This window comes from Eurosta solidaginis, chromosome 2, assembly GCF_040869045.1.
Source record: "Eurosta solidaginis isolate ZX-2024a chromosome 2, ASM4086904v1, whole genome shotgun sequence".
NCBI classification, from domain to species: domain Eukaryota; kingdom Metazoa; phylum Arthropoda; class Insecta; order Diptera; family Tephritidae; genus Eurosta; species Eurosta solidaginis.
The window spans coordinates 75,424,821-75,438,505 of record NC_090320.1 but is presented as its reverse complement, the minus strand read 5'-3'; the positions used below and the strand labels follow the sequence as shown (position 1 = coordinate 75,438,505).

Sequence of the window (13,685 nt, the reverse complement as noted above, 5' to 3'; positions counted from 1 at the left end):
GGAGGTACGCATTTCAGAAATGGCGTCGCAAATGTCATCTCAATTGGAAGAACATTACAGGAGTTTGCTTCGGATGTTGAAAGATTGGCTCATCTTGCAAATGCGGACGCACACGTGGAATACACCGAAAGGGTAAAGATTCAGAGCTTTATTAACGGCATACGGGACGTCGAAATGAAGCGAGCCACATACGCGAACCCAAAGCCAACATTTGCTGAAACGGTATCCCATGCACTGACCCAGGAAACAGCGTCACTTTTGAGTAAGCCCGCATACAAAGCTCATCGCGTGGAAGTGGAAAGACCAGATTGGGTAGACACAATTTTGGAAGCACTGAAGGGATTACAACAAAACAATACCGGAGCTGTGAAGTGTTTCAAGTGCGGTAACCCAAGTCACATTGCACGCCATTGCAGCACCGGTCATGGTAGTTCCAACTTGGCTGGTCGTAAACGCAAAGCTGGAGGAGCTAAACAAGAGCGAGTCAAATGTAAAGATCGAGAACTTGCCCCAGCTATTGAATGTCGTGTGATACCTATCTCGCAAACTGGAAGGAAATCGAGCAGTCTTACCGTCAAAGGAAATGTGGATGGCAAGGAGCGTGTACTGACTGTAGATACGGGCGCATCTCATTCCTTGATCCGATCTGATTTGGTCAACAGGAAAGTAAAGCCATTACCTGGAGCAAGATTGCGTACGATTACTGGCGAGTATAACCAAGTCCAGGGAGAAGTGGTATGTGAAGTCTTAATTGGGGAGGTCATGGTTCTACACAAACTTGTTGTGGCAGAGATCGTTGATGAAGTCATATTGGGAGTGGATTTCTTAGTTGACTATGACATCAGAATCGATATGCAGAGAAGGATTATGCAGTATAAGAACCAGGATATACCGCTTAACTTCAAGTTGGAGAAAGGCTTCAGTAGTAATCGAGTAATGGTGGAAAAGACTCGACAAAGGCCACGAAAGTCAAAAGAAAAGGTTGATAGGTCGAATGGGCCAAATGAAGCAAAATCAAAAGTACCTGCGAGAGAAACACTGGCATTGACAAAATCTAAAAGACGCAGGAAAACGGAACAACGAATTTCCGAGAAAGAATGCGAGGGTAGTTTCAAGCCAGTGCGCACTACTGTTGTGAAACGTCCAGACGATAATGATGATGCAAAGTCAATCCGTCAAGTGCAAGCTCTGCGAAGAAGTTCATTGGCCAAACAACAGAGTGCGAGGGAACGATCAAGAATAATGAGTAGTAAGATGAAACGCAGGTACAATGAGAACAAAAATTCGGAAGGTTTCTTGGAGGGAGATTTGGTACTGTTAAACAACCCTCACCGGCGGAAAGATCTTCCAGCCAAATTTCGGTGCAGTTGGGAAGGCCCGTACAAAGTTGTGAAGAAGATCAGTGATACCATCTACCGCGTACAAACCACTGGGAAACCACGGATTTGAAGAGTGGTACATTTGGCGATGCTAGCAGCGTTTAGATCGGGAGATCTGTCTAATCGGGACGATCAGACTTAGGTGGAGGGAAGTGTTACGAATATTAGCAAAACTAAGGGGTGCTGCTATCTCTAAGCCGATGCTAAGCAGTGACGTGAATTCACATCAATAATTCAATCATTATGTATCTACATAAACGAAACAATAATTGCGCCTGCACATATGTACCATGTACGTATACGAGCAGCGGAGAATCAATGCACAAACACATGCATACAACTGAGATACTTCTGAAAGTATGCAATGAGAGAAGCTATAAAATCGTGGAATTGTAGTTACAGCTGAGAAGTTTGAGAGCTGATGTCAACTAGTAGATTCTGGAAGCGCCTAGAAGATGCGAACGTTGAAATCAGAGAGTATAAAAGGCAGCAAATGTAGAGGCGCTGGAATTCAGTTTGAGTTGAGCTATCAAGCAGTTATTGATTAAGCACGCAATCTGGCGGACAATAGTAGAGTTTCATTTGAACTATCAATCAGTTTGGTTGTTAAGCAAGCTAGTTGCAAAGTATGTGTTATTGTGAAGTAATTTAATAAAGGCCATTTTTCCATTATTCAATATTGGAGTTATTTATTCAACAGTTTAGTGATTCGAACTTAGCAGAAGGGCAAATAAGAGGATTTACAAGTAAAAATCGTTACAATATTATAACATACGGGCATGTGCTGAAATTCACTTTCGAGTGAAATTCATTGTAGAGCCTATTTAAATTTGTCGAGTACAGCAAGCGAATTAGAGTGAAAATTAAATGTAGCACATGGCTGGTAATAAGACTTTTTTCAACAATAAAATTTTACTTTTTTTAAATTACCTTGACTTTGCCATATCCAGTTAGGTCCACGTACTACACGAATGCCAGGCTGGATAGCTGGGCGCATTTCAATCCAACGTACTAATTTAAAGATATGAAAATTCTGGTTTCTCTATCGCTTTAATCGAACTAAAAATAGAATGAAGTTATATGATGCTATTAGATTTTATTTCTCTGTTATTGACTACTTCGCATGGTTTTTAAGTGGAAATTTCTCGAAAAATTTCTTTTTTAGCTAATGAAATTATATCACTAGTTAACCGTAGGCATGGTATTCATGCACCACCCAGTTAAACCTAACCTACCCGTAGACGTTGAAAACAAAAAGTACATTTTTGGTGTTTTTTTAATTCCATTATATAAGTCTCGTCTGATGTTTTTCCGCCAATTGGATATTCTTCCAATCCATTTTTGATTAAGTCCACGGAGAGCTAGAGTCATGAATCCTGCAACACACATTGGAACCCGATGAAAATTTAACATGAGGGAAAAGAACTTTGACAAGTCAAGGGATCGTGAAAACTCTAAAAAAACGTCCGGGCTTGGAAATTTTGCATTCGAGTTTTAAACAACGTCCCGATAACCCAGAGTCCTGAAACTTTGAACGAAACTCAGAATTGTTCAGTCCTGCGATCGATTTTTAAGTTACTACTTTTTGAACTAGGAACATGAAAAACTCACACATAGTTCATGTCACCTTGACAATGCAGCAAAAGGAGAGAATAAAAAGAAGGTAAAAAGTGTTTAAGTACTTCCTTTATATGAATGGGCCAGAAGAAACAAAAAAAAAACCTATTTAAGCAAAGACATAATCTTGTTGAAATTCCATATTTCGATTTTAGACAAATGTTAACATGACCACTGTAAACGTTTTTATGAGGAACAAAAAAATAAAGGTGGAGTTCAATAAATAGACTTTTGATATAATCCTTACCTAAATACGGCAAGTAGGGAAATGTCTTTATCGCAACATATACAACAACAGAAAAACACTAGACGAGATAAGGCATATCGTAATGGATGGAGTACAATTGGAGCCTGTCGACAACACCATATCAAATGTCACAAGAGCAATAATGTACAGGCGCATTGCAGGAACACCCTGGGGATGCTGCCCAAGATTCTGAGATGGATGCACACGATGATAGTGAGACCCATAATAGTGTTGTTGTTGTTGTTGTAGCAGTGCTTCGCCCCACCTAATAGTTGCGACCCATCACAAATTGTCATCAATATCCTCTAACGGGAGTCCAAGGAAACTTGCTGCTTCAATAGGGGTAGACCATAATGAAAGGGGTGTTAGAGGCGTTGGTTCCACATTACAATTAAAGAGATGGTTGGTGTCATGTGGGGACACATTGCAAGCGGGGCATACATTTTGTATGTCGGGGTTGATTCTGGATAGGTAAGAGTTTAACCTGTTACAGTATCCAGAACGAAGTTGAGCAAGAGTGACACGCGTTTCCCTGGGGAGTATGCGTTCCTCTTCTGCGAGTTCTGGATATTTTTCTTCAAGTACTGGATTCACCGGGCAATTCCCGACATAAAGGTCCGACGCCTGTCTATGGAGTTCACCAAGGACCTGCTTGTGTTTTTCCGCTTCATACGGCTGGGTTCTCAGGTGCCGTATTTCCTCAAAATGCTCACGGAGATGACTCCTTAGGCCCCTAGGCGGTGCTGGTTCGTCAATCAGATGTCTGTTGGGATGCCCAGGTTTCTGGGTATTCAACAGAAACTGTTTGGTCAGCATCTCATTTCTCTCCCTGATGGGGAGTATTCTTGCCTCATTATGCAGATGGTGTTCTGGGGACATAAGAAGACAGCCCGTGGCGATTCTGAGAGCAGTATTTTGGCAGGCCTGTAGTTTCTTCCAGTGGGTGGTTTTTAGGCTTGGCGACCATATGGGTGACGCGTAGCACGTAATCGGCTGGCTAATTGCTTTGTATGTGGTCAAGAGCGTTTTTTTATCTTTTCCCCAGGTACTGCCAGCAAGGTATTTGAGGATTTTATTACGGCTCTGAATTCTTGGAACAATTGCGGTTGCGTGCGCACCAAAATGTAGATCCTGATCAAACGTCACACCCAAGATTTTGGGGTGTAGGACAGTCGGTAGCGTAGTGCCATCGACGTGGATGTTCAATATGGTCGACATTTGGGGCGTCCATGTTGTAAATAAGGTCGCGGAAGATTTAGTCGGTGACAATGCCAGGTTTCGCGAGGCGAAAAAACTGGAGAGATCAGGGAGATAGTCGTTTATTTTATTGCATAGCTCATCGATCTCTGGGCCTGGGCCTGTGGCCATTATTGTGCAGTCATCGGCGTAGGAAACGATTGTGACTCCTTCCGGTGGTGAAGGTAGCTTAGATATGTAGAAATTAAACAAAAGCGGGGATAGGACACCACCCTGTGGCACCCCTTGTTTAATTCTCCTTTGTTTTGATGTTCGTTTCTGAATTGCACCGATGCCTGCCGACCACCCAGATAATTTGCGGTCCACCTTTTAAGACATGGGGAAGGGTAGACCCTTCCAGGTCTTGCAGTAACGAGCCATGGTTGACCGTATCAAAAGCTTTTGATAGGTCTAACGCTACGAGTACTGTTCTATGGTGGGGATATTGATTCAAACCGCAATTTATCTGGATGCTAATGACATTTAGCGCGGAGGTAGTGCTATGGAGTTTTCTGAAGCCATGCTGATGAGGGGCTAGCTGCAAATGTGCTTGGAAATAAGGGAGCAAAATGGCTTTAAGCGTCTTTGCCACTGGCGATAGGAGAGATATCGGACGATATGACTCACCTACGTTAGCTGGTTTCCCAGGCTTTAGTAGCGGGACCACCTTGGCCATTTTCCATTTCTCGGGTATGACAAAGGTGGAAAGAGACAGGTTGAAGACATGCGCTAAATATTTGAAACCCTCTTTCCCTAGGTTTTTAAGCATCGGCATGGCTATGCCGTCTGGGCCCACTGCTTTGGATGGTTTAGCGCGACCAATGGCGTACTCAACCTCTCTAGCGGTGATGGCAATTGGTGACGCGCTGAGTTTGTGTTTATGTGCGTGTCTATTGGCTCTCCGTCTATCTTTGTCGACCGTAGGATGCATTATATATTGTCGGCAGAAAGCGGTCGCGCATTTTTTCGCATCCGACAGTATGTAGGTGGTGTTCCGGGGTCATAAAGAGACATCCGGTGGCAGTTCTGAATGCAGCACTTTGACAGGTCTGCAGCTTTTTCCAGTGTGTCTTTTTAAGACCAGGCGAACAAACTGGTGACGCGTAGCCCATGAGCGGCCGACCAATTGCTTTGTACGTGATTAGCAACGTTTCTTTATCTTTTCCCCATGTCCTGCCTGTAAGCGATTAGAGGATTTTGTTGCGGCTTTGTACTTTAGAAACAATCTCGGTGGCATGAGCCTTGAAGGTTAGTGTATTATCGAACGTTACCCCTAATATCTTTGGGTCTGTTGTTATTGTTGTTGTAAGGTTTCTCCCCGAAGGCTTTGGGGAGTGTTATCGATGTGATGGTCCTTTGCCGGAGACAGATCCGGTACGCTCCGGTAACACAGCGCCATATAGGTGCTAGTCCGACCATCTCGGGAACGATTTATATGGTCAAATTAAACCTTCAGGCCATCCCTCCTTCCCCACTCCCCAACGTCTCGGGAACGATTTAGTATGACCACATTAAATCATTTAGGACATCCCGCCCTCTCACCTCCTGGATCCTTGAGGAACTTAGGGTTGCCAGAGCATCAGCTGCTAAAGAAACAGGATTCGCCACCGGTAGGTGAGCAACCTCACAATTGGGTAAAAGATGTGATTTGCGCTGGTAACCCCCTGAAAGGATTGCGCTACAAAAACCCTTGATTCAATTTGGTATTTTAGTTGTTGTTGTTGTTGTTGTTGTAGCAGTGAGTATTGCTATTTTAGTCGCCTCTTACGACAGGCATACCTGCCGCGGGTGTATTGTAAACCAACCCCAAGGGGCTGTTGTTGTTGTAGCGATAAGGTTGCTCCCCGAAGGCTTTGGGGAGTGTTATCGATTTGATGGTCCTTTGCCGGATATACATAGATCCCGTACGCTCCGGTACCATAACACCATTAAGGCGCTAGACCGACCATCTCGGGAACGATTTATGTGGCCACATTGAACCTTCAGGCCATTCCCTCCCTCCACACCACCAAGTTCCATGAGGAGCTTGGGGTCGCCAGAGCCTCGTCTGTTAGTGAAACAGGATTCGCCGCGGATAGGTGAGGTTGACAATTGGGTTTGGAGAAGCTATATATTGCGCTGGCAACCTGAAGGGTTGCGCTACACATCCCCTTGAATCTGGTATTTTAGTCGCCCCTTACGACAGGCATACCCAAGGGGTCGTTGTTGTTGTTGTACCAGTGCTTCGCCCCACCTAACAGCTGCGACCGATCACAAATTGTCATCAATATCCTCTAACGGGAGCCCAAGGAAACTTGCTGTTTCAACAGGGGTGGACCATAATGAAAGGGGTGCTAGAGGCGTTAGTTCCACATTACAGTTAAAGAGATGGTTGGTGTCATGTGGGGACACATTGCAAGCGGGGCATGCATTTTGTATGTCGGGGTTAATTCTGGATAGGTAAGAGTTTAACCTGTTACAACGCCTCTAACACCCCTTTCATTATGGTCCACCCCTGTTGAAACAGCAAATTTCCTTGGACTCCCGTTGGAGGATATTGATGACAATTTGTGATCGGTCGCAGCTATTAGGTGGGGCGAAGTATTGCTACAACAACAACAACAACATGGAAGGAGTAGTCTGCGGTGTACTGCCCAGATCCGGAAATACAAAAAGGTTTACATGCTGCCAGATCACGGCAGTTTTTCACACGGAATATGAGCCGTGACTAAAGCTGTAGAAGCACTGGAGAAAAACTGTTAACACAACAACAGGAAAAGAACTTAAGCTGCACGCTTCCCAAGGCAGTCGGTTCTATGTACCGGAGCGACTCGGGATTTTTCCCGACCAAGGACTGTCATTTCAGTGTAACCCCATTTAATTTGTTTCGTCCCTCCCACAAATTGTCATCCTCCCAGCAGCTCCTTGCAGCAGGACTGCTCCATATTCTCTTGCTCCGGGAAGGTATCGAATCCAATCCGGGTCCGTCTCCTGACCTCGGTCCTGAGAAATCGTTTTGCTGCATCTGCCGGAAAAGAATCTTTTTAGGACGGTCATACTCTGTTCAGTGTGTCTCGTGTAAGGGATGGTTGCATCGGACAGGTTGTTCTGGGCTTGATCCCAAAACCCGACGTCCACGTAACTTTTATAAATCTTTTGTGGCTCCTTGCTGTTCACGCCCAAGGGCGTCCCGTAGTCTACGTCTAAGCGCCCCCCCATTACCTTCCAGCAGCCCCGCTGCTCAGCAAGCCACAACAAGTACCCGCTGCTGCTCGCGCCTTACGGCGCCAACAACTCAAACAGCTGCTACCACTCATAACTACAATCTTCGTAGTAGAGTCGGAAGCAATGCTAAGCAACAGCCCCTGCCCCCGTCTTCTCCCCCCCTCTTTTCCGGCAGCAATCGTGTAGGTCAGGGAAACAGACTCTTAGTCCCTACCTCCGTTTGCACCGTTTGCCAGCACAGAATATATATGTTTGCGACATCCGCCCAATGCAGCTCCTGCCTCGGGTGGTGCCACTTTCCTAGATGTTCTGGTCTACGCGACGGCAACCCCTCGGCGGGTTTCATCGCGCCATGTTGCCAGGTCGCAAACCCAAATCATCCGGGTACCCCAATGCTTGCCCAAGGACGCCCAGTCCCAGGGCCACAACAGCAATTGCGTCCTGGCCTTCCTGAACCCAGGCGTAGTCACCCGTCACTTACCCCCAGAGTGGCGACGTCTCCCCTCATGCACTTCAGAATTCTGCAGTTAAACTGTAATGGACTAACTGGGAAGATTACGGAGATAGTCAATTTCATGAAGCGGCACAACATCCGCATTGCTGCGATTCAAGAGACTAAACTCACAGCACGATCTGCATTGCAGTCCTGCTCTGGGTATAATGTCCACAGAAAAGATCGCGAGAGCGGAAATGGAGGCGGCCTCGCGTTTATAATACACCACTCTGTGCAATATCACATATTTGATCCTGGCATCGACCGCAGGGACAACGTCTTAGAACGTCAAGGCCTATCTGTCCGGTCAGGCGATGCAAACCTAGAAATCATCAACATCTACATCCCCCCTGCCACCTGTTGCCCCGGTGGATACCACCCTAATATTAGAGCCTTACTCACTGGAAACAATCGCATTATTTTAGGCGACTTCAATGCCCATCATGATCTATGGCATTCAAATTTGCGGGCGGACAGTAGGGGCGAGATGTTGGCGGATCAAATAGAAGAAACGACGTTCTGCACAATAAACGGAGACGCCCCCACACGTATGGTAGGAAGCTGTCACAGTTCGCCAGATATCTCAATCGTGAGCGCAGAACTCGTAAACTGCGTCAACTGGCAGCCGATGGTATCATTGGCATCCGACCACCTGCCTATACTTGTTTCGCTCGAGCGTACCGCCGACTTCATCGTCACCGAAAAACGCACTTTCATAAACTTTAAAAAAGGAAAGTGGGGAGAATATAAATCCTTTACAGACAACCTCTTTGCTGCCCTCCCTATCCCGACTGATGCCCGCCAAGGGGAGCGTGCCTTTCGCAAGGTCATTGAATCCGCCTCGGCACGTTTCATTCCCGCCGGGAGAATTCCCGAAATCCGGCCCCACTTCCCGGCGGAGGCCGCAAACTTAGCGAGAGAACGTGACCTTATAAGGCAGCTTGATCCAGGCGACCCCCAAATAAGGGATATAAACCAACGCATCAGATTGCTTGTGGATGAACACAAGCGGGCGAAATGGGAGGAGCACCTAAGAGGTTGTAACCTCTCTACCGGTGTGGGTAAACTTTGGTCCACCGTAAAGTCCCTATCGAATCCGACTAAGCACAAAGACAAAGTTTCCATCGCCTGTGGCGACAAAGTGCTGTCGGATGCGAAAAAATGCGCGAGCGCTTTCTGCCGACAATATATAATGCATTCTACGGTCGACAAAGTTAGACGGAGGGCCAACAGACACGCGCATAAACACAAATTCAGCGCGTCACCAATCACCATCACCGCTAAAGAGGTTGAGGACGCCATTGGTCGCGCTAAACCATCCAAAGCAGTGGGCCCAGACGGCATAGCCATGCCGATGCTTAAAAGCCTAGGGAAAGAGGGTTTCAAATATTTAGCGCAGGTCTTCAACCTGTCTCTTTCCACCTTTGTCATACCCGAGAAATGGAGAATGGCCAAGGTGGTCCCGCTACTAAAGCCTGGTAAACCAGCTAACATAGGAGAGTCGTATCGTCCGATATCTCTCCTATCGCCAGTAGCAAAGACGCTCGAAGCCATTTTGCTCCCTTATTTCCAAGCAAATTTGCAACTAGCCTCCCATCAGCATGGCTTCAGAAAACTCCATAGCACTACCTCCGCGCTAAATGCCATTAGTACCCAGATAAATTGCGGTTTAAATCAAAACCCCCACCAAAGAACAGTACTCGTAGCGCTAGACCTATCAAAAGCTTTTGATACGGTCAACCACGGCTCGTTACTGCAAGACCTGGAAGGGTCTACCCTTCCCCCATGTCTTAAAAGGTGGACCGCAAATTATCTGGGTGGTCGGCAGGCATCGGTGCTATTTAGAAACGAAACATCAAAGCCAAGGAGAATTAAACAAGGGGTGCCACAGGGTGGTGTCCTATCCCCACTTTTGTTTAATTTCTACATATCTAAACTACCTTCACCACCGGAAGGAGTCACAATCGTTTCCTACGCCGATGACTGCACAGTAATGGCCACAGGCCCAGGCCCACAGATCGATGAGCTATGCAATAAAATAAACGGCTACCTCCCTGATCTCTCCAGTTTTTTCGCCTCGCGAAACCTGGCATTATCACCGACTAAATCTTCCGCGACCTTATTTACAACATGGACGTCCCAAATGTCGACCATTTTGAACATCCACGTCGATGGCTCTACGCTACCGACTGTCCTACACCCCAAAATCTTGGGTGTGACGTTTGATCAGGATCTACATTTTGGTGAGCACGCAGCCGCAATTGTTCCGAGAATTCAGAGCCGTAACAAAATCCTCAAATCCCTTGCTGGCAGTACCTGGGGAAAAGATAAAGAAACGCTCATGACTACATACAAAGCAATTAGCCAGCCGATTACGTGCTACGCGTCACCCATATGGTCGCCAAGCCTAAAAATTACCCACTGGAAGAAGCTACAGGCCTGCCAAAATACTGCTCTCAGAATTGCCACGGGCTGTCTTCTTATGTCCCCAGAACACCATCTACATAATGAGGCGAGAATACTCCCCATCAGGGAAAGAAACGAGATGCTGACCAAACAGTTCCTGTTGAATACCCAGAAACCTGGGCATCCCAAAAGACATCTGATTGACGAGCCAGCACCGCCTAGGGTCTTAAGGAGTCATCTCCGTAAGCATTTTGAGGAAATACGGCATCTGAAAACACAGCCGTATGAAGCGAAAAAACACAAGCAGGTCCTTGGTGAACTCCACAAACAGGCGTCGGACCTTTATGCCGGGAATTGCCCGGTGAACCCAGTACTCAAAGTAAAGTATCCAAAACTTGCGGAAGAGGAACGCATACTCCCCAGGGAAACGCGTGTCACTCTGGCTCAACTTCGTTCTGGATACTGTAACAGGTTAAACTCTTACCTATCCAGAATCAACCCCGACATACAAAATGTATGCCCCGCTTGCAATGTGTCCCCACATGACACCAACCATCTCTTTAATTGTAATGTGGAACCAACGCCTCTAACACCCCTTTCCCTATGGTCCACCCCTGTTGAAACAGCAAGTTTCCTTGGACTCCCGTTAGAGGATATTGATGACAGTTTGTGATCGGTCGCGTCTGTTAGGTGGGGCGAAGCACTGCTACAACAACAACAACTTAAGCTGCAGATGCATCAATTTTACATTGACAGCCAAGAAGCAATTAACGCAATAATCCCCCCTATTGCGAGTGTCGATTGCAGTAGATAGTCGACCGCTGAGCGATAATCGATTATCTTTATAATGTATACAAATTATGTTATATACATCGAAAAGTTGAAAAAATAGCAAAATCTCTCTTGTATAAAATAATTGTTTATAATGGTCCAAAGATTTGGCGATTAATTTGTATAGTAATAATATTAAATGCAAAAAATGGAATCGACAAATTGTCGATTCTATTCCGATCGACACTCGCAATAGGGGGGAATGTCTCATAGCACATCTCTCAAAGGCAGTGTAAGTAATCCATTTGAAAGAATCGGGATAGATAGATATATACCTGTATATTGGGTCCTTTGGCATATGGGAATATGTATATAGAAATGAAAAAGCGGTTGAGCTAGCTCCAAGCTTGTACTGTAGATGTTCCAATCAGATTGGGCTATATTAAAGAAGGTGAGAGCTGTACATGATCGATCAAGCGCGAAAGACGCGGAACCAAGCGCGGGGCTATAAAGTGTCAAAGATCATGTACATTATCATTGGAAAGAGTGTACTGGTATTTTGACTGGCACTGCCTTCTGGCGTCACATTCCCTTAAATTAGGCTTGGTCAGTGATAGCAGATATAAGAAGTGTGGGTTGGATGAGGACACTATCGAGCCCGTTTTGTGCTCATGGCCTGCGTTAGCCAGGCTGACTCCAGCTGTTAGGAGTAATACAGCTGTCAGTTATAGAAGCAGCAAGTTGCAAAAATCATAGAAAACTTCTAGTATTTGCAAGGAAGAAGTAGTTCTTTTATAACAAAGATCTTGATTTTTTATAGGTTTTTTAGTTTGTTCGTTAAACAAACTTCTGGTTACCTTGCAAGTATAAGGAGTTAGGAACGATATTTTTGGACACGTATTAGCAGTCGATCGCTGTTCCAGATTTTTTAGCTAGCCATGTCTACAAATCATAGAAAAACTGATACTTATTTAGCAACAAAAAATATGCTGAATGTATTAAAACATTAAGTTCAGTAAAAGAAAAAAGGCGCTATTACTTACATTTTTAGGAGATGTGTAGGTCCACACGTGCCACACAGGTACTGTCGTAGGTTAAGAAGATATACCAATTTAGTGTACTTGAGAGGAAAATGCATGTATCTACATATATGTATGTAGCTATTTTTTGTGTATAATTTCAATTAAAACCTTCCTTCAGCATTTAACTATTCCAATTACAATTTTCAGATGTTGCGTGAATGCAGCCACATTTATGTTAAGTATACGAATGTGTAAAAGTATAACTTCGCTTTTTTTTATTTATGGTCAATTTCGGTATAATTTTGTTCGTTTCTTCTTCTTCTGTGGGTGAATCAGATATTGCGTGAATATAGAAAACCCTTAGGCCTGTTTCCGCCTGTATTCTTTTTAATATAATTATTACAATATTATTTAATGGAAATCGTTTTAATTCCCGTTAAAAATGTTTCGAAGTCTAATCACGCACTACAACTTTGTAGAATCCACTACCAATTTTGTTGCATTTATTTATTTATTTTTCGCTTAACAAGTACCAACCACTAATAACTATAATATCGGGTCCAAAAATACATTGTACAATTTTTTTTTAAGTTGTTTTATATTTTGGCTTGTCAAAATTAGTTGATTTATCGCAAATATAAATGAAAGCAAATAGGTCTGCGAAAATCGTTGGAAACTGGAAACATCAAAGTGAAAAAAAATGCATTGTACATGTACACTTTGGGTGGCAACGTGAAAATGTCAGATTGGTGTCAAAGTGACAATTCATATATCAAAACTGTCCTCTAAGACTTGCGTCCATAGTGTACCTATACCAAGTGTGTTCACTAAGCGATAAACGTCAAAACTACAAACAGCCTCGCTCACCTGATGGAAATCTCAGGTCTAGAGTCGCATTTTTAGTCTCAACGACAACATTTTTGACTACCAATCGTATGGACTTTTTCAATTTTTCAATCATTCGGAGCATTCGGTAATGGTATCCATTTTGAATTCGCTGTCATTCCGAATCCAGCGAGTGCCTGTCAGAATGCTTGACAGATAAGTCAACACACTTGTTCTTGTACACTATGCTTGCGTCTCATGCCTCATTCAAATGGTATTGTACGGAAACTAGCACTATTAAGGGAGAATTATTGTTGACTTATAACAATAAAGCCATAACCACCCTACAAGTACACCGTTCCCTAATCGATTACTTAATCGTCATCAATAACTTGTTCACCAATTATCGTCTTAATGACTTTTACATTGCTGTCGTGAAAAAGGTAACGCATGTGCTCTCTCAAAATAGTGTACGTGTGACTCTC

The 13,685-nt window shown here is 44.5% G+C and overlaps 1 protein-coding gene across 1 annotated transcript in view; it reads right to left on the bottom strand.

Annotated features, from left to right (window-relative positions):
* The window catches only part of mib2 (mind bomb 2), a 65,167-nt gene extending 52,064 nt beyond the window's left edge, over positions 1–13,103 (bottom strand). The window contains exons 1-2 of the mRNA XM_067765767.1: positions 12,397–13,103; positions 2,310–2,438 (exon numbers count right to left, since the gene is read on the bottom strand). Coding sequence (XP_067621868.1) covers positions 2,310–2,376 — 67 coding nt within the window. The 5' untranslated portion in view covers positions 2,377–2,438; positions 12,397–13,103. The remainder of the gene's footprint in view (positions 1–2,309; positions 2,439–12,396) is intronic.
* Between the last annotated feature and the right edge of the window lie 582 nt (positions 13,104–13,685).